At 37.8% G+C, this 20,043-nt stretch overlaps 2 protein-coding genes across 2 annotated transcripts in view; both read left to right on the forward strand.

Moving 5' to 3' along the window:
- Nucleotides 1-20,043, forward strand: part of LOC134798608 (acetylcholine receptor subunit alpha-like 1) — a 350,593-nt gene that overhangs the window by 170,995 nt on the left and 159,555 nt on the right. The gene's annotated exons all lie outside the window — the stretch shown is intronic.
- Nucleotides 490-3,121, forward strand: LOC134798602 (uncharacterized). Its single transcript, XM_063770965.1, has one exon. The coding sequence runs from the start codon at nt 621-623 to the stop codon at nt 2,001-2,003; it is 1,383 nt and encodes a 460-aa protein (XP_063627035.1). The 5' UTR covers nt 490-620; the 3' UTR covers nt 2,004-3,121.

Here is a 20,043-nt window from a genome sequence, read left to right on the forward strand (position 1 = left end):
GTTCCCGTGCTGGATCCGGAACCCTTTTTTTTGAAGACGGCCACCTCCAAGTTCGACGTTCTGCGACGTAGTGCAGGGAAGTGACCCCTATCAAGGACTCGTTTCACCACTGTTAATTGCCAGCTCAGAAAAGATCCACGACCTTGTCTTTCCTTTAGTTTTTTTATTTTTTTTAAATTATATTTCGTAAAATTTACTCTGGTTAGTTTTCTTTCGTCTCATTTTGCAATCTACCTACTTCATGCGACGCTAAACGTCACATTGGCGCCCATACTGGTTATTTCTGAGCTGTGCATTATTGAAGCAAGTCCTTGGCCTTTTTCTCCTCTTGGTTTTCATTGGTGTTGGTGGCTTTCTAATATTAGCACTTGTAATTCATCTAGTTTTTAAGTCTGATTTGAGCAGTTGTTTGGTACGTGGTTGTCAGTTTCTCACTTCATATAGTTATAGCAAAATTCTTGTTTAAAAAAAAAAAAAAAAAGTCTACACTTCACTTATTCCGATTTAAAATAATTTTAAAATTCTATCGTATCTCACATTCCACTTACTTAGCAACTAAACCTAACTGCTTTTTAATCAATTGTAATCAAAACACACACTTTTTACGTTAAGATTTAAACATGTCGTACCCAATTAAATATTTGTCACTACAAAAAGCTGAGCTTGAATATGAGGTGATCCTTAGAGGTGGTTCAACTGGTTCGGTGCAGGACCTCCGAAGCCAGATAGTAAAATTGGCCATACCTCCTGAGGACATTTTGGAATCACATTTAGAGCCTGCGGTTGACCTTGATGCTGTTAAAGACAGTCTAACAAAATCCCAAACGATGCTAGCATCCCTCAAATCTAAATTTGATAAGACCCTGTTCTTGCGTACCGAAAATCTACTACACCACATATATCACAGATTAAGGCGTATCTCAAACGTTAGTGCCACGTTAGTTGACCAGCACAAAAATTATTGCACTACCTTTAACAAACAATACAAAGAAATTACGACGTTGAGGCCGGCATCAACCTCAAATGCAAATGCAGTCTCAGTTTTGGAACCTGAAGCTACGGCGGTACTCCACTGTGATCGTAACCTGACTTCTGACTTGGCAAAACTAAAGTACTCTGGAAAAGCCTGCGTTTTTTCTTTCATTCAAAGAGTTGAAGAATTCGTAGAGGTTAGGAATATATCAAAGTATCGTGTATTGAAGTTTGCCTACGAGATTTTCACTGATGACGCATTACATTGGTTCCGTTGCAATAAAGAAAGTTTTCAAAGCTGGGACGATGTCGTCGTCCTATTAAAAAAAGACTTTAGTCCAAAGAATTACGACTATCGCCTGACTAATGAAATAAAATATCGTACGCAAGGGGAACAAGAAAACATTTCTATTTACTTGTCTATTATGCATGGCATGTTTTCGCGATTGGTTAAACCGTTGTCTGAGGAAGAAAAACTCGAAATTATCTTACATAACATCCGGCCATGTTATGCCAGCACCCTAGCCGCTTCACCTGAGATCAAGGACCTAAAGACATTAAAAACCCTTTGCACAAACTATGAGGACATTCAGTCACGCTTATCCTTGTTTCATGAACCGCCTAGGGTGACTTCTGAGACTCTAGCCCCAGAATTTGCCTACACTAAATATCATAAAAATAATATCTACTACACAAATAAAAACTACCAAAATACAAATTCAAATGAGAAACAGAAAAACTACTATAATCAAAACAAATATCCTAACTACTCGAGCTCTTACAACTACAACAAATCTAAAACTACAGAGGAAAAGCCTACTACTACTAATGCTGTACAAGCGACAGCAAACAGTACAAAAAATGTCAACACTGCTAGTAACTCGCGTAAGTACTGTCCTAGGTGTCGCACTGATACACACTCTTTGAAAGAATGCAAACAGCCACACTTCCCTATCTGTTTTAAATGTGGTAATAAAGGTGTACGCTATCCTGATTGTAAATCCTGTAATCCTAAAGATGCAAAAAACTAAATTCAGTGGATTGTAGTGTACATAATCTTTCTAAAAAATCTAGTGAAAACTTTAGTGATTCAGAGTGGAAATCTTGGCTCAACTTCATATCTAAATTTTTCACTTGCTATTCAGTCACTGCAATCCACGATTCAGATAATATACATAACAGACCGTATGTCTCAGTTCAGATTAATGGTAAAACTATCCATGGTTTGTTAGATACGGGTAGTGGTTATACAATTCTAGGTAATAACTATCATAAAGTTTTCTTGGATGCGGGTTTCAAGCTCAACAGTACGGATACGATAAATTTATTCGCAGCTGGCAGGCATAGACTAAACAATATTGGTATGATCAATCTGCCTGTCTCGTTCTTAGATCAAACCCACATCTTGAAGGCCTACGTCGTACCAGAAGTCGAAAACTCCTTGATATTAGGCATGGACTTCTGGAGAATTTTCGAATTGTTTTCTAAAAAACTAGATTCCGTAATTTTACCTAGGGATGTTGATAAATTAGCCTCTCTATCACTAGACCCTCAACCTACACACTTATGTGACTATGATCATCTTTCGCCTGAGCAAAAAGTTACGGCTGATCATATCACTGCGCAGTTTCGTAACATTTCATATGAAGAACGTGGTCTAGGCCGCACTTCTCTAATTGCTCACAATATAGATACCGGTAATGCTGTTCCTGTTCGACAAAGATACTACAGAATGTCTCCTGAAAAACAAAGAATACTAAACACTCAGCTTGATGAAATGTTGCGTGAAAACGTGGTAGAACCTTGCGAGAGCCCTTGGTCGTCCCCTGTTCTGTTGACACCTAAAAAAAATGGCGAAATGAGATTCTGCTTAGATAGCCGTAAATTGAATGCAGTTACCATCAAGGATGCTTACAGTATTCCATACATTTCTGAGATACTCGATAATCTGCGTGACGCTAAATATCTCTCTAGTTTAGACTTGTCAAAGAGTTTTTGGCAAATTCCTATTAAGGAAGAAGACCGGTGTAAAACGGCGTTTTATATTCCTTCGCGTGGTACCTTTCAGTTTGTTTCTATGCCCTTTGGCTTAACCAATGCTCCAGCGACGCAACAACGACTGGTTGATATGTTGTTATATGGGCCTGATTTTGAGCATAAAGTCTTTGTCTACATCGACGACATTATCATTGTCTAATCGACCTTTGAAGAACATATCTCCCTATTAGTTAGAGTTCTAGAGAAACTTAAAATGGCAAACTTAACCATTGGTTACCAAAAGTGTCAATTCTTCAGAAATAGACTGAGTTATTTAGGATATGTAGTAGATGGAAATGGACTACAACCGAACCCAGAAAAGATTGAGGCAATCATTAACTATCTAACTCCTACTAATCGCAAGGAAGTTCGTCGGTTTATTGGAACGGCATCATGGTATCGCCGTTTTATTCCAAATTTCAGTTCTATAGCTGCACCTCTAAATAAACTTACTTCACAAGCTAAAAACTCACCCCCTTTTAACTGGTCTACCGATGCTGAAGTCGCCTTTCGTACGCTAAAGGAAGCCTTAGTATCTTCTCCTATATTGTCGTGCCCGGATTATACGCAGCCGTTCCAAGTGCATACAGATGCGAGCGATTACGGCGTGGGTGCGGTCCTGACACAGGTCATAGACAATCAAGAGAAGGTTATAGCGTACATGAGTAAGTCTCTCTCTAACCAAGAGCGTAACTACAGCGCAACAGAACGAGAGGCACTTGCAGTACTTACAGCGATTGAACACTGGAGGTGCTACTTGGAGAACGGCAAAAAGTTCGTCGTGTATACCGATCACTCGTCACTTAAGTGGTTTCTAAATCTAAATAATCCCACGGGTCGTTTAGCCCGTTGGGGAGTTCGTATGTCCTCATTCAACTTTGAGATCAAGCATCGTCGTGGCTCAGAAAATGTAGTACCAGACAGTCTCTCCCGTTCTGTTGCTATTGCCGAGATTGATGAGATCCCAACTAGTCCTGACATGTTTTATTCTACAAGCGACTCGTGGTATCTAAATATTTACAACGGTTGCCAAAACACTCCTACTTCATTTTTAAATTACAAAGTAACTAACGGCAGACTATTTAGGTTTAAAAAAAGTCTAAATCCTTTAACTCGAGAGTTCGAGTGGAAAGAAGTCATTCCCCTCGAATTTAGACTCGACATTATTAGTAAAAATCATTCAGAACCTACCGCTGGCCACTTTGGCATATATAAAACACATAAACTACTTCTGGCAGGACATGCATCGCGATGTAGTTAAATTTGTTTCTAATTGTGATATTTGCTGTGCTCACAAGCATGCTACTCATGCTAATCTAGGCATTATGGGCCGTCCTAAAGACTGCTCACGCCCTTTTCAAATGTTAAGCATGGATCTCATAGGTCCCCTACCCCCATCGAGAAAACAGAACACTTTTATATTTGTTGTGACATGCTGTTTCTCGAAGTACTGTTTATTATTTCCCATTCGTCGCGCAACCTCCGAGATAATAGCTAAGTTAATCGAGGAAAAAGTTTTCCTAGTTCACGGCGTGCCTAGTACTGTTCTTATGGACAATGGAAAGCAGTTCACAAGTAACGTGTTAAAGAAATTGTTTAATGACTACAATGTCCCTAACGTAAGATTTACGCCTAAATATACTCCGCAAGTGAACACAGTAGAACGATACAACAAAGTGATTATTACAGCAGTATCATCCTACATTGAAAACGACCACTTCGCTTCGCACGTTCGCTATGAACACATCCAGTAATGAGGTAACAAAATACACCCCCGCGTTTCTCGTTCATGGACGGGAATTGGTCACTAGCGGTTTACACTATATTGACCCAGAACTAGGTGACGACATAATATTTACTCCTAGAGATGAATATGCAGAGAATCTAGGTCATTTGCGGAAAATTTTTGATAAGGTTCAATCTTCTCTAGTGCAAGCCCATACTAGGAATAGCGAACACTATAACCTACGCCGTAAAGATCATGATTTTAAAGTTGGCGATACTATTTGGAAAAAAAACGTTCTACCTTAGCGACAAAAACAACATGTTTGCGAAGAAACTTGCACCGAAGTATTGTCCATGTAAGATCGTTGCTAAAAAGTCTAATTTAGTATACGAACTAGAAGACATGCAAGGGAGGAATATAGGTAACTGGCATGTTAAAGATTTTAAGATCACCAACTACAAAGTTTAATATGATTAAGTAGTCCCCTATGTACGATTTCTACATTAACTGTCTAAATTTATTCACTAGCCTCATGAAACTGACGTATAAGCGCTGGCACATACTCTAAATACAATAACTGTTAGATTAGATTATTTATACTTTGTAAACCTCTACCGGTTTGTGAATTTCAGGCCTATCAGTAGGCTATCAGGTCTTCTAAACAGCCTGTAGTATGATCTAGACCACTGAGGTTAGTGATTAATATATTTAAGAACCATTAATAAATACATGAGAGTATTTATACAATCGTAAGTATAATACTCAATCTGCTAGGACGCAAAAACATATATAGAAATGTTTATTGCTTATTTGGCTGTGTGATGCATGTATGAAGAGGAGGTGTATGTTGAGATTGAAGCCTGAATGATGACTAGTGTATCTATTGAGTAGACAACAGAAATAGCGGGTTTTCCTAGCAAAAACCCTAACCTAAAAAGAGGGGTATGTAACGGTTTACCGTTATTTCCAATTAAAATTCTACAAAATAAGAAATAAACTTAAACCTAAATATAACTATAAACTACTATAATACACATTTCATACTTATTATCTAAAAAAATATACACAAAAACCTTGAAAACTAATATATACAAAATAAATCTACGAACAAACAGAATTGACGACTGCATTTGCTATTAGGTAAAACTAGATGCGAATACAAAGGACTACGTCACCCGGCTCGCGATAAGCGATGTGAACCGGCCAGCTAATGAGACACATACGCGTCCGAGACATTGCTACCACGGCTTTGACAGCGAGAGGTCAAATCGACTAAATTCAAAGATACAATTTTACAGTCATGATGTGACAAATTTTTAATATGGTGTAAAATTTATTCTAATATTAAATGTGTTAAGTTCCAGTATTTCCCCAAATAGGGTGAGTGTTTTGAATATTTTGTAGTTTTAAGAGAAAGGTAACTTTCATAGTAGTAAATTAAGGAATCATTTTCTTCTTGCCATCACATTTTCATTTAGTTCTTTCTGGGTACATTTGGCTATCACTATCTGCTTATTAACTGTAATTTTCCTATAAAAATAACGCTGGAAATAACAAGCTTCTCGAACCTTCTGGAAATATGAGTCTACCCACTTTATAAAAATCTTGTAGATTATAATCAAAGTTAGGCTTAATTCTAATTTAAATGTATAAAATTACATGCCAAATTGTAGTTGACATGCATTAATAAAGCTTTTAGTTGTAGAAGTACATTTAGTAAATTTAACTTCACTTTCTTCTTTGTTTTAAATTTAAAATGATGATTCTACTTGTGACTGCCACATCATTGATCACCTTTTAATTCTTTGGGGTTCACTACACCAGCCTACTTTCTCATTAGCGCATTAATTTGGCCTAAAATCCGGATGTCGCAGTCACTTGTACAAAATTGGACTTTTCTTGAAATGGCCATTTTTACCGGAATTCCAGGGACCAAGTCTGGGGTTGGAGTCGGAACCTACCAACCTGAATTCGCATGCTCCGCTTCGTTCCGGAAGGTTCCCGTGCTGGATCCGGAACCCTTTTTTTTGAAGACGGCCACCTCCAAGTTCGACGTTCTGCGACGTAGTGCAGGGAAGTGACCCCTATCAAGGACTCGTTTCACCACTGTTAATTGCCAGCTCAGAAAAGATCCACGACCTTGTCTTTCCTTTAGTTTTTTTATTTTTTTAAAATTATTATTCGTAAAATTTACTCTGGTTAGTTTTCTTTCGTCTCATTTTGCAATCTACCTACTTCATGCGACGCTAAACGTCACAGTACAAATAATTAATTTTGAGATTTGAAAGTATAAAGGTTGTTGAGGAAAGGTATTTACTATACAAATAAACTTAAACATATAGCTTAAAATATTCTAATTTTGGCATTAGCTTTTAAAAACAATACGTATTTTGCTTTTAGTGATTTTTAAAACTATTCAGCTAGATATTCATGTAACTACACGTTTTTATCAACATTTTTTTATATCAAAGGAAAAATGGAAAAATTTATCGCTTCGGGCAAGAATCGAACTTGCAACCTTTCGGAGTATCGGCTCCACCACTCCTAACCAACTGAGCTATCGAAGCCAACCAGAAGCGTGCGAATTTTTCCATTCCTTTCGGTATTCCAAAAGGTCACACGTTTGAGTCCTGCCCGAAGCGGAGATTTTTTTCATTTTTCGTTTAAAACAAAAACTACACGTATCGTTTTCGATTTATCGTAGAAAATGCCTACTCCTTTAATAGCTGGCAATAGAGTTCACTATAATATGTGCCATATATGACTTCGTATGCGGTGAAGGGTTAAGCTACGAAATAATTGAATAAAAGATGTTCTGCATTCTGCATCATCGGTGGCTCTTGTGTCAGTGGTAAAAATTAAGAATAAAAATATTGCAAAATATATTTCTCCGCCATGGCAAGTTTTCAGACTGCCTACCGCGAACCAAATTCGACGTGTTGCCTCCCTGGCACACTTACGTACGAATTTACAAGTGCGACAGAGAGGTAACACGTCGAACGAAGTTCGTGTTAGGCCCTCAGCAAATAAAATTACACCTGTAAGAGTACACGTTTCAGTAGTATTAAAGGCTTAAAAGGCTTACGCACAAAGTAATGGGACCGAACGTTGTCATACAAACACGCCTGTTTTGTCTTAAAACGCATTATTTTAGCATAAATAAAGAGTTGGTAAACAAAGGGATGCGATTATGAAACCTAATGGCGATTGCGGTGAGTTTTTTTTGGGATGTTTGGATAAGGGTTTGTGGGTCACAATACATCTGTGGTGATTTTGATTTTTTATGTGTGGATTTATGTGTTGCTTGTGAAAAAGTAGGTACCTATTTCATATGTAGGTACAATTTAGGGAAAAAATCTAATTACAGTAGGGTCCGGTTATAACGACGCTCAAGGGACCGCTGATATTACGTCGTACTAACCGGACGTCGTACAAAACGAACTGCCAATTTTAATATATTTTATAATCAAAATAATTACATAATTTTGTATTTATTCATACTTATGCGACAATCAAAGAAAAAAAACATTTCTTTTAAAATATTTATTTACGTTAGTATTACGACACCTTGTCTTAAATGGAGAGACTTGTGTGTTTAGAAGAAGCCACTTTTCAAGGTACGCGTACTCACTCGTCATCCGCAAATTACTCGAATCTCGTAAAATAAAAAGTCGTAATTCTTGGGGATCTAATCAAGATGACGTTGTTTTATCACATAGTTCCTATGGCCACCTCCTGTGTCCATCATCAGATCAGCTCGGAAGGTACCTACCAAAATATTGCATTGTCACCCAACTAACATAATTATTTTAATTATGTATGTGAAGTTAAAGCTCAATTGAATAATGGGAATCGTTTTATTTAGTTACGAGATTAAGATTACGAAAAGTCACATGACTAATATTTCATCGTTACGAGATTAAGATTACGAAAAGTCACATGACTATTTCATCTTGCTCCGTATAGGCAAAACGGGGAGGGGAGGTAGGTGCGCGGGACGGAGTAAGCTTCTTACCAACAAATTATTTGTAAAAACTACGTCGCTCGTCGTTGTAACCAGACTTGACGGACGAATTCTGAGTCAATTTTCGTCGTTAAAAGCGATCGGTCGTTATAAGCGGAGTCGTAATAAACGGTTGAGCTTTCATAGTAGCTTGTACTAAAACCAAACAAGTGCCTATACTTACGTCGCTATAAGCGGTTGGTTGTTATATGCGAAGTCGTACTAACCGGTCTCTACTGTACTTCATTTCTTCCCTAAGTTGTCCGTCTAGTGGTGCAGGGCAGAGCAAACGGAACAAGACCCCGTAAAAGGACACCTATGCGAAGGACTGATCAAATAAAATCTGCCATGGAAAGACCCCTGAACGCATTTGCCAGAATGACCTCCAACCGCGGAAAAAGAAATCGTACGGCAAGCAACATCTGTGCCTGATGTCAGCAGTTGACCACGACACTCTGCAAAAGTATAACGACTAAGAAGAAGTTGTTAGATGGCAGCACCATCTCTCTTAGCTATACCGTAATCCCGTAAGTAAAGGATTCGTATAGGAGGTGCAAATAAATACAGCTCGCCCTAAGAGTTGGTCAAAGACGCCTAGTCTTTCAAAGATTGTATACTCGAGAAATTGGGGACGGGTACCGCCGTGCGCTGTTGGCTGTCATTTTCTGTACAAAGCAGTCTGCTGATTTTTGCGGGGGAGGGGCACGTCAAATGTATGTCTATTTGTACATGATTTGTACGTAACGTATAAATAGCCATGTCAGATAAACGTCAGTCCATACAAAAGTTTGCACAATTGTGCAAGGTTATTAAATGCTCCAAGGTCCAGGGCGTTAGCCGCGTAAGCGGAAGATTCCGGTTCGAATTCGGCCTCCGCCACTGCACGGCTTGGTCACTTTTCCTTTCGTATATGACATATATTTCAGTTTTTAATTTATGTAGTATAGTTTCTACTTGAAATAACTTAAATCAAAATATTTTCATAATAAAATATTTGATTTGTTTCCTAGCAATTACTTCTAATCCTAAAAAAATATCCCTTCTCCTTGCGTCGTAATCCTCAGCATTGAGGGTCATGACCTCCCTTTTGAATCACTTTCTCTCTCACGATCTTTTTCCATCTGGTTCTGTCCTTGGCGGTGTGGAGAGCCATGTGAACTGTGGAGTCAAGAGCGGTGCGGATCTGGTCGGACCAACGTATTGGACTGCGTCAACGTCCAGGCCTTTTCCCATCCACTTTGCCGGTCACAAAAAGCTTTTCGAGGCTGCCACCGTCTTTCCTTGCTATATGTCTGAAGTATTCAAGGCGTAATTAGACATTCGGATGACAGCTGCGACGAGATCTTGAGTTCTCGCAAATTATAAGAACCCATGAATTTATCGATCTACTTTACAAGAAATGTACCTACTTATACGTGTAGGAGGTAGTCATAAAACGTCACATTACACAAGCCCTCGTCTGATCACGATTCCTCTCACAATTCAGACAATTTAAAGTAACCATTAACGAAATGGTTCGGGGGCTGCGGGACCCGAATATAGCCGTCGTTCATAATAATCGCTCGCACGGAAATATTGTAATGTCTCCCGAAAGTTTAAGGGGTATATATGTTGCCATGGTAAAGGGATTAAGGGGGTGTTCTTAGGATCGACACGTATAAGACAGTTTTCGGCTTAATGGGGAAAAAAAATATTTTCTTATGGCCTTTATTTGGTAAATACGAGAATAAATATTTGTGATCGGATCGAAAACGTGGCCATATAATTTTATTAAGTATATTATATTGTGATGAACAATATAAAATAACGCAGTATAAAATAACTATTCCAGATTATTTTGAAATAATCAACTTTAATTTTAAAAAATCTTTGGCTTGATGACTATGAATAATCAGCGGATCTAGGAATTAAGAGTTTTTTACTGCTTGAGTATTTTGTCAGGAATTATACTATGTTGTTCCTCTCCAATGACTGGCCTCTTTAAATATATATATTTTTATACGACATTCATGACTTTTCCTCACAAAATAAAGGCCAATAACTGTACTGTAAAGAGCTAATCATAAAGGTAGCTTACACTACGCCCGATATTTTTCAGTAAATCCCTGTCTCTAAAAACCTCTCTCTTTCAGTTTAATCCTATACAATAAACCTTAACTCGTAAGTTCTAGAGTTCCATTTGCAATAACAATCGAATCTAGAACACTTCTATTAATCACATCCAGATTGGAGCCGTTTCGCAAAGATTCAAATGACTCGGAAGGTCGATACAATTGAGATTCAATCCGAAATTAAAAGGGTATCGAATCGAGATCGTTTAATTAAAGTTCTGATTTAAAACGCTGTTTCATTTCACCATTCTTACGCACAAAAAGTCTTATTTCGTATAAATTTCGTATAAACATACGACGTTTTGACATTAATATAACGCGCTAAGTGAAGACTAAATGCGATTAAGGAAATTGAAACTTATACGCAATGAATAGTGTTCCAATTCGTTTGCTTGCACCCGGTCGCTTCGTTAAAAAGCGGCTGCATGCAAATTTAGACTTAAGGTACGAAGATGTAAGATTGGTTCTTCAAGTGACTAAGTTGAGGCGTTGGAGCGTGTTGTGAATCGTACTTTGTGACAACTACTACAGCGTTGATGCTCGATTGTTTAATGTTTCGAACAACGGGTAGGGTATTGGACTTTGTTTTAGCCCCGATTGCAATAAGAAAAAAAATGATTTTAGCATGTTAGTGACGTGTGTTCGGTTTGATCTGGGTATTGCATAAAATTTTTACATAGTTAACACAATGGAATCAATTAATTTAATCTAGAGTAATTCACCTACCTACCATCGAAGCTACTGGATTTTGATAATGTTTGTATCATACAATTCATTATTTTGGGCTGATATAGGCTACATTTTTGACAAATTACCAAAAAGAGAAGAAATACGGAAACTTTGGAAGTTTATTAAGTCTCATACATTACGGCGAATCATAATTTAGTACCTATGTAAATTTTTCTGAGGAACAGCAATTTTTTTTCACGATTTCGGGGTTTGGTACTATAGAAAAATTCCTCCACCAACTCCCCTCAAAGTATGGTTAGACATAACAAAATCAAACAAACTTCAGATATTCCTCACTGTTACAAAATACCCTTCACTTAATCCTTTACCATTAATCTAAACTCCCCTGTGTATTCGTAATAGTAAATATAATTAATGGAATTTATTAATTTGATTTCATTAATCGAGCGTCAGATTAACCCGTCCTTATGCAAACATCATTCGGCAAACAAAATTAACGAGACCCCATGTGTACATAAATACTGAAAATGTAATATGCCAAGCAAGTTTAAACTTTAAAACAAAGGCTGTAGAATACAAAATAACAATGTAATGCAAATTATAACCTTCAGTGGTACCAGTCGCTTACACAGTACGAGCGAGTTGAGGACACAGGGGATGTTTTATACGTTATGCTTACACATCATCAGGATCGGTTTAGGCGGAGTATGTCACTATCGAGTTAGGTCACGTTCTGAGTAAGTCACTTTCTGAGTACGTCACTTTCTGAGAACGCTACATTCTGAGGAAGTCACTTTCTGGGTACATTACTTTATTTAGCATGTTTAGTGTGTTTACACAACTGTATCGTTAAAAGAATAAGAGATAATGTGTATATTTCTGAGTAAATATCTAAATATTTCATTGAATTGACATGTTTAACTATATTTTATATTTTTTAGTGATTTCATTGAATTGACATATTTAACTATATTTTCTTCACGACGAACGATGGAGCTAGTGCGTTTTGGAGTGGAGACCCCGGCTAGGCAGAAGAAGTGAAGGCAGAGGCCCGTTGGTCTGATAACATAAAGGAGACTGCAGGACCAGTCTGTAAGGGAGACTAAAAACCGCTCAAAATGGAAAGAGGTTGGAGAGGCCCAACGGTGGGCGAACACACGCTGAAGAAGAAGAACTATATTTTATAATTTTTAGTGATTTATTTTTATTGCTTCACCTTGTCATATAATAGTGACCTAAATATGTTACTAAATAAATGTTTGAGTTTGAGAGTATGCAGATCATTTGCCAGTATTGTCGTTCATTTCAACCATTTAAAGTTAAAATTACTTACTCAGCTAGAAAACGCGTGCAGTCGTGCATTCTCCGCCTCAACATTGTTGTAACGTCAAATAATACGAGTACTGTGTGTGTAAATTTCATTCGATAGCGTGCCGAGCGTTCGCGTTTGCGTTATGTCTATTTTTGTATGGGATTTCGAACAGCGCGCCAAGCGTTTTGGAAACCCATACAAAATGACGCTTAAAGCAAACGCTACCGAATGAAATTTACACTAGGAATGTTCCTACATACTTACATAGTTGCAACAACGTAGCCCGGTTCCATTTTGCCAAGTGCACAGAGTAGGTACTTAATTCAGTTCCATGCTAGATAGTCGAGCCACCCTGAAACTCTCATAGCAACTGATTAATTCGCAAATAGAGACATGTCGGGAGCCACGTTTGCTCAGGCAACGAGAATTCATCAGTGCTAATTTTGTATGGACTCGACGCGAGCATTGCTAACGAGAATTGTATGCTTGTTGCATTGTACGAAGATATTCAAATGTAGGAAGCTGGTGCTTGACTTGCTGACTAGTAGGTTGCAGTAATGAAAATAGTCTATGTATTGTTTAAAATATACTATTTTCCTAATATAAGTTACGCTCTTATTTTTAAATCGACTTTCTGAAATAGTATCAAATTATATGAACATTCAAGTAGGTAACAGATATCTAACGGCCCGATTCGAACTTTGACACTGACATATCTAATCCATATCGTATCTAGATGTAAAATTTTACATATCTTAAATCAAATCGGGCCGTATGTCTGGTGTTAGTTTTCGTTGCTATAAATTATAACAAAACCCCTACTCGCTCTATTTTCTTTCTATAAGGTACAGATAATTGTGGCATACGGGTAAGCGTGGCTGGCCTTTGGGGCTTGTTTATACATTGATTAGTGTTTAATTCGAATTCAAACATTTTCTACTTGCTATTACTTGCGTTCAATGGTAAATGTATGAACTCGTAAAAAACACTAATCACTGTGCAAATAGGCCCCAATGTATAGACCAGCCACACTTACCCGTTTACTATATACTTATCCGTTTTGACCCTACCGATAAGAGAAATACTTCTGGAAAGAATAAAGATTGACTCACGTTAGACCGGGCCGTGTCTGGGCCGAAGCTTCCGGCGCATCGTTTTCTATGGAAAGCATCACGTGATCGCCTGATCGGCCTGGACACGGCCCGGTCTAACGTGAGTCATCCTTAAAGCAGGCAGCTCTACCATTATGTCAAAAATCAAATGAAAAATACGTTAAAAATTACGGCCGCGACACAAGATTTGCGATGCCGCGTCAAAAATAAATGTGAAAACGCGTGACCGACGACGATTACTCACTGTCCGTTGTTTTTGTAATTCGGCCGTGTTTGGGTCCATATTGCGCGCCGTAATTTATCGGCGCATCTCCATTTATTGATGTACGAGAGCGTGACGTGCGAGTGTGGACGTATGTTTGCGGCATTTATATGGAACGAGTTAAATTCGTACCGTAAAACCACCATACAACCAATTCGAACGTGCACTGACGTCGTACCGATATTAGAATGATATCGCTGCTCGCTGCTAGCTGTCACTTGAGCGGGCGGGCGTCTTAGTCGCACTAATGAAAAAAAAACAAAAAAAAAAAGCAAAGTACGGATATGAAATAATTTTATCAAATAATCGGCCCGATTCAACCAATGCTTTTTTAAGATCACAATAGCCTATATGGTGTCCCATTGCTAGGCAAAGGCAGGCCTCCGTCACACGCTCAAGGCCACGCGCTATATGCCTACCGCTCGGCGTATCGTCGACGATACAACCGACAGAGGGCCGCCGAACGCCCGCCTCAGCGCTCGCACCGCATTGCACCGCGCGTTTCCCGCGCTTATGCTTCGAAATGCCGAAACTAGTATACAGCACCAGTCATGGGACATTTAAGAGGAAATATGATATTTCCCTTGTACATGTAAATGGTCCTCCGCTTAGCGTGTTAAAAGATGAAAGTCCTATCCGCCTTTCATGTTTTAGGCGTGTTGTATCAAAGATACTGCAATGAGTTTCCACATAATTAACAAATTAAAACTATGCTTTTTTTCTCCAGTCATGGACACCAAAGCTCCAGTAATGGGCCCCCGGTAATGGACGTGGATCCAGTAATGGGCCCCCTATAATGGACATTGCTCTATCAGTATAAAATATAGAAATGGAGAATAAGTTATGGCAAAAAAATCAATTTATGGTATAACCTTTTATCGCTGAATGAATTTTTCTTTCCACAGCCAATTATTATTGTATTAGATTCATCGAGACAATTCTAATATACCCAAACACAATTACTTAGGGTTTATTGCGATAAAGTTTCCATAGCCACCTCCTGTCTCCATCATCAGATCAAGTCCATGTTATCATAATATTGCATTATCATCCGTGTTGCATACTTAATTACGTACTTACACAAAATTTCAACTGAATCGGAAATCGAAAAGTGGGTCAAATTCAGCTACCAAGATTTGACCCACACTAACTAACAAGGCAAGTTAAATAAAAGTTTGGAAAAACGATATTAATTTATCCTAAGTCCGAGAATACCTCCTGGTTGACATATTTCGTAACTACATTTTACTTCTGTATTGTTTAAAACATGAAATTATGGCATGGCAAGCATCATTATGTCAATTGTCCCATCATAGGAGGTATGCAGTTTTACAGCTCCTATAATGGGATTGGGCCAAATACCACTATTTTTTACATCTGTGGAGTCACAACATAGTGTGTTGTATACCTTATCTCATGGTAAATGCAATTAACAAAACACATTCTAGTTTTCATCAAGTATTAATTAATTAAAATTTAATAAATTAACTCACATCTCTTAGCGAAGTTGTTAAGAATTTTTAGTGATATTTTTTTTCAGTGGCACGACAACTTTTGGGTTGACGCACATTTCTTAAAAAATAACCGAATTTAATAAAAATTCAAACATAATCAGCTCTAGGACTCTTATTTATGATAAAAATATATCCAGTGTTTATAAACTACTTTTATGTACCTATTTTAGAGGAATTGTGTTTTTTTGTCCCATTACTGGTTCCGCGTCCATTATAGGGTATTCTACTATAATTATTGTGCAGTAGATGGGTGAAAAAGTCAAAAAAACAAAGGAAAAGGCCTATAATAAAAATTCATCTTTTTAAAGGTCCCACCTGAAACGGTTAATAATTATATTGAAGGGTTAGAAAACATATTTTTAAATAATTTTGACGACGTAATAATTAATCGGCCTGGTAGCACCGTATTACAACTTTTAAAAACCGTTAATTGTCCGTTGCTTTGCTCCTGGATATTTATTAAAATTATTTACGCGATTTAGGATACATATTTTCAACTATAAAATTTTAATAACAGAGAATTCCGAGAAGTGAAAAAAATATAAATCATATTAAAACTAAAACATATTTGATTCGCAACATTCGTTTTATTACAATAATCATCATAGGTAGGGTAGCTACAACCCTAGCGCATTCTTACGAAGACGCGTTGGCACGTGACTCGAACGGCGGGCAACACAGTCTCGACTCTTTGTGCGCGTACTTATGGTACATTTCTTCTTGTCCTGAGCAGCAGGTATTATTATTAAGGTTTTGTAGGCTATTATAGCGTAGGTATTTTTGCATTTGTTTGGGAATGAAGTATCTGTTACGTAGTAACTATTAATTAATCTGTGGCAAAGGCCTCCCCCCTCGATCTCCATCCGTCTCTATTTTTTATAGTATGTTTGCTAGTTTTAAGGTATTTATTTACCTATATGGATCACTAGTTGCTTGAAATAAAGATTTTTCATTTAATTTAGCCTCAAAACGTGCGAGCAACTTGCTCCATGTAAATGGGCACTTATTGATAAACGGTCGTATCGTGCGTTAAGTCTGGTTATTTATTGCACAAATTTTACAATTTTTGCACCAATGATCGTGTTTTCATCGGGTTTTTAGGGGACAACGTGCTGATTGGTGTGGTATTATATAAGTACAAGAATAAACATATATTTTTGATGATCTGTTCCATGATTTAATTGAATAATAATAATTAACAAAAGAAAGTCATTACTTACCTACCGATATGAAATAAAATGAGAGCGTAATTCAATTGTTATATTGGAGCGGCTTGTAATTTAAGGCTCCTTTCGATATTTACAGTAACACTCTTAATTGACCATCGGTGACCCTTATGTCTTTACCATAAGGCTTACAAATGGTTAGCTAATAGACGACAAATATCTTGCCGTAGCACGATGTCCATTTCCAAAATCAAAGACACAAGCGATCGCAATCAGCAGGTCCGGGCCACACTGCACTGCGCTGCCGAATGCATTCGGCAAGAACCATTGTTTACTCGCTCTATTTGACGCAAAAGCGGATACGCAGTTAACAGGAGACCTATAGCTTAGATAACAATCGTACATCAACAAACTGCCCGATTCGAACTTTAAGATACGTCACTGAATAGATCAAGAAACGATATGGATTAGATGTGTCAGTGTCAAAAGTGACGTTTTTCTTTGAAGAAACGTCAGAATTGACAGTGACATATCTAATCTAATCCATATCGTTTCTAGATCTATTAACTGACGTATCTTAAAGTTCTAATCGGCCCGAAACACTAACCCCCTTATTCATAAAACTTGACGGACCTCATTTAGTTAAATTATGCTTTACCCCTTTCTTACAAATACATAAGTCAAAATGACAGATAAGGACAAACGATTATTAGGTAATTGAGGTTTGTAGCGCGTTTATGAATAAGGCTTGTTTAAGGGGGTAAATTAATAAAAAAATGTATCGGGATGACAGATGCTACGAAATGACACGTGACTATTTCCGTACATTATTTAAGTTTCGATTGGCGTTTTCTATTCTGTCAACGATCGTCATCTTGGCTAGGCTTTCTGATATAAATGTATTTGTTGGTACGCTGTCCTATGATCACACCCCAGGGTTTTGGGTGCGAGAATGTTTAACACTAGCCGAAAAATAGGTATAGCCCTTAAAAACAGAAACAATGTTAACATTTCTGAGCACTTTAAACTCTCGCGTTTTGTACACATAATTAATCCCGTTAATGACATTGATTATATTTCAAAGCACATTTGGAGCTTACTAATATCCATTTTCAATTATTCATGTTTTGGTATTTATTTAACAATAAACAAAGTTATAAATACGGGTATTCCCACACTCAAAACCCCGAGGTATTCTTCGCCTCAACCGCCTCAGTTACACGGTTGCCGGTTGGTATATTGCCTCTTCAACCCACAGGTTGCCACAAATTACAGTAAATGCGCCTCCTAAATGTCAATTGGTACCAAAATTCCGCGCAACTCAATTCCACTTCTGGCCAACTAATCTCTAATCGCCGGTCACTGAATGCCGAGCGTGTGATTCTGATTGTTTGCTGACCGCAAGCGAGTTGAGGGCTCACACATTTCTAGTACACACAGCAACACTCTTAACTGTACATCGGTGGACCTTGTTACAAAAGGCATAAGGTCCACTGATGTATAGTTAACAGTGTGGGCGATGGTACTGTAAAAAAACACCATTTAAATGTAGTTATTGTGTATTTCGCTCGTACTAATCCGTACGTATATTGGCGCGAGTGAGACACAAGGGAGAATGTGTAACAAAATTAAATAGGTAAATTCCCCTCCCCACGAGACTGCCGCATACGTGATGATTCATATGAATGCACCTATTCCCATCTGTACCCGATAGTGATAAATGGAAAGTATGGGAACACACCACAAAATAACATCATTTTGATGTCAAAATGTAGTTTAAATTGGCCTCCACCTCCAGTTTTCCCAAAAATTCAAATCCACTTTCGCGTAAGCGTTGAGAACTTGCCGCTCGGACCGCGGCAAATGGAGCGGGTTGATTGTTGTTCTTGCCGAATGCATTGGACAGCGACGACGCGGCGGCGCAGTGTGGAGCGGACTTGCTGATTGTGAAGCCTGCAGATCACTGCGGTCTGCAGACGTACATCGCACTGCATTATAATGAGAATATGGTTTGAAACAAAACTATTGAAACGGATTATATCGCGTATATTGAATACATAAAAAGTTTCAATAGTTTTATTTCATGAGTAACTATCGCGGTAACCGAAGACAATAGAATATGTATTTTTAATCTTATGCTTACATCATTGTGAGGAAACCTGCTGCTAGCGTGGGGACTTAGCCCGAGCCCTCTCGCGCATGTGAGGAGGCCTGTGCTCAGTAGTGGGAAGTATATAGGTTCATTTTTTTACGCTTAAACCTATAACAGTGGGAGTTGTTGAGAAAGAAGAGAGTGAGTAAGTCGATGAATGGATACACGAAATAAAACCATTCGGTCTAATATGGTTGAGTTCAGAAACATTATTTTATTAAATAGAATCCGTGTTCAATAATTGTATTTTAAATTATGTATAAAACAAAGTTTCCATCAAATAGGTCATTGAATGATGAACTTTCGATTAATTCCAAATTCTACTCCCTTCAGCAAAATTAAGGCCAATCTTTTTTTACAAAAAGTTCGTCAGACGCGGCATTGAATCGATCATGGCCGCCGGACGCCGTAGTAATTGTGTCAACACGCGACTAAATTAACTTTGCACATTTTAAAACAAATATAGCATGATGGAAAAGCATTTGTTACAGTTAATTCATTTTGAAGCGCTAGAGATGCTTTCAATTGGCACTTTGGGAAATCCGAGGCTGAATATACATAAAATAAAGTTTTTGATTGCACAACTGCACATGCCAATCTGTTGTATCGACATTAGATCGAGTGCATCATTTGCCCAACCCCTGTTTGAATGATGTACCAACTCTGATATCTTATTAGTTTTTCTATCACCATCCTGAATAGTAACAACTAATAATTCACGTACCTAATAAATATAATTATAACGTGTCCTGAGCTGGTTAGCTAAATAGGACCTATTCATTCATGACTGTCTAAGGCTTATCGTTTTTATAATGTATTCTACATATAATGTCCATTGCAGGATCTCACAGGAAAAACAGTTTTTTTTTTGTATAAGACATGAATTTCGCATTGACTTAAACTTTACCCACGATCTCAGACTATGATATGAGACAATATAGATTTTACAAATCAACTAAGTAGTCTCCATGACAAAAATCTTTAAG

The sequence above is a fragment of the Cydia splendana genome, chromosome 17 (assembly GCF_910591565.1).
Source record: "Cydia splendana chromosome 17, ilCydSple1.2, whole genome shotgun sequence".
In the NCBI taxonomy this organism is placed as follows: Eukaryota; Metazoa; Arthropoda; class Insecta; order Lepidoptera; family Tortricidae; genus Cydia; species Cydia splendana.

What these genes read in the sequence shown, in the direction of transcription:
- LOC134798602 (XM_063770965.1), top strand. Translation starts at nt 621, where the DNA reads ATGTCGTACCCAATTAAATATTTGTCACTACAAAAAGCTGAGCTTGAA.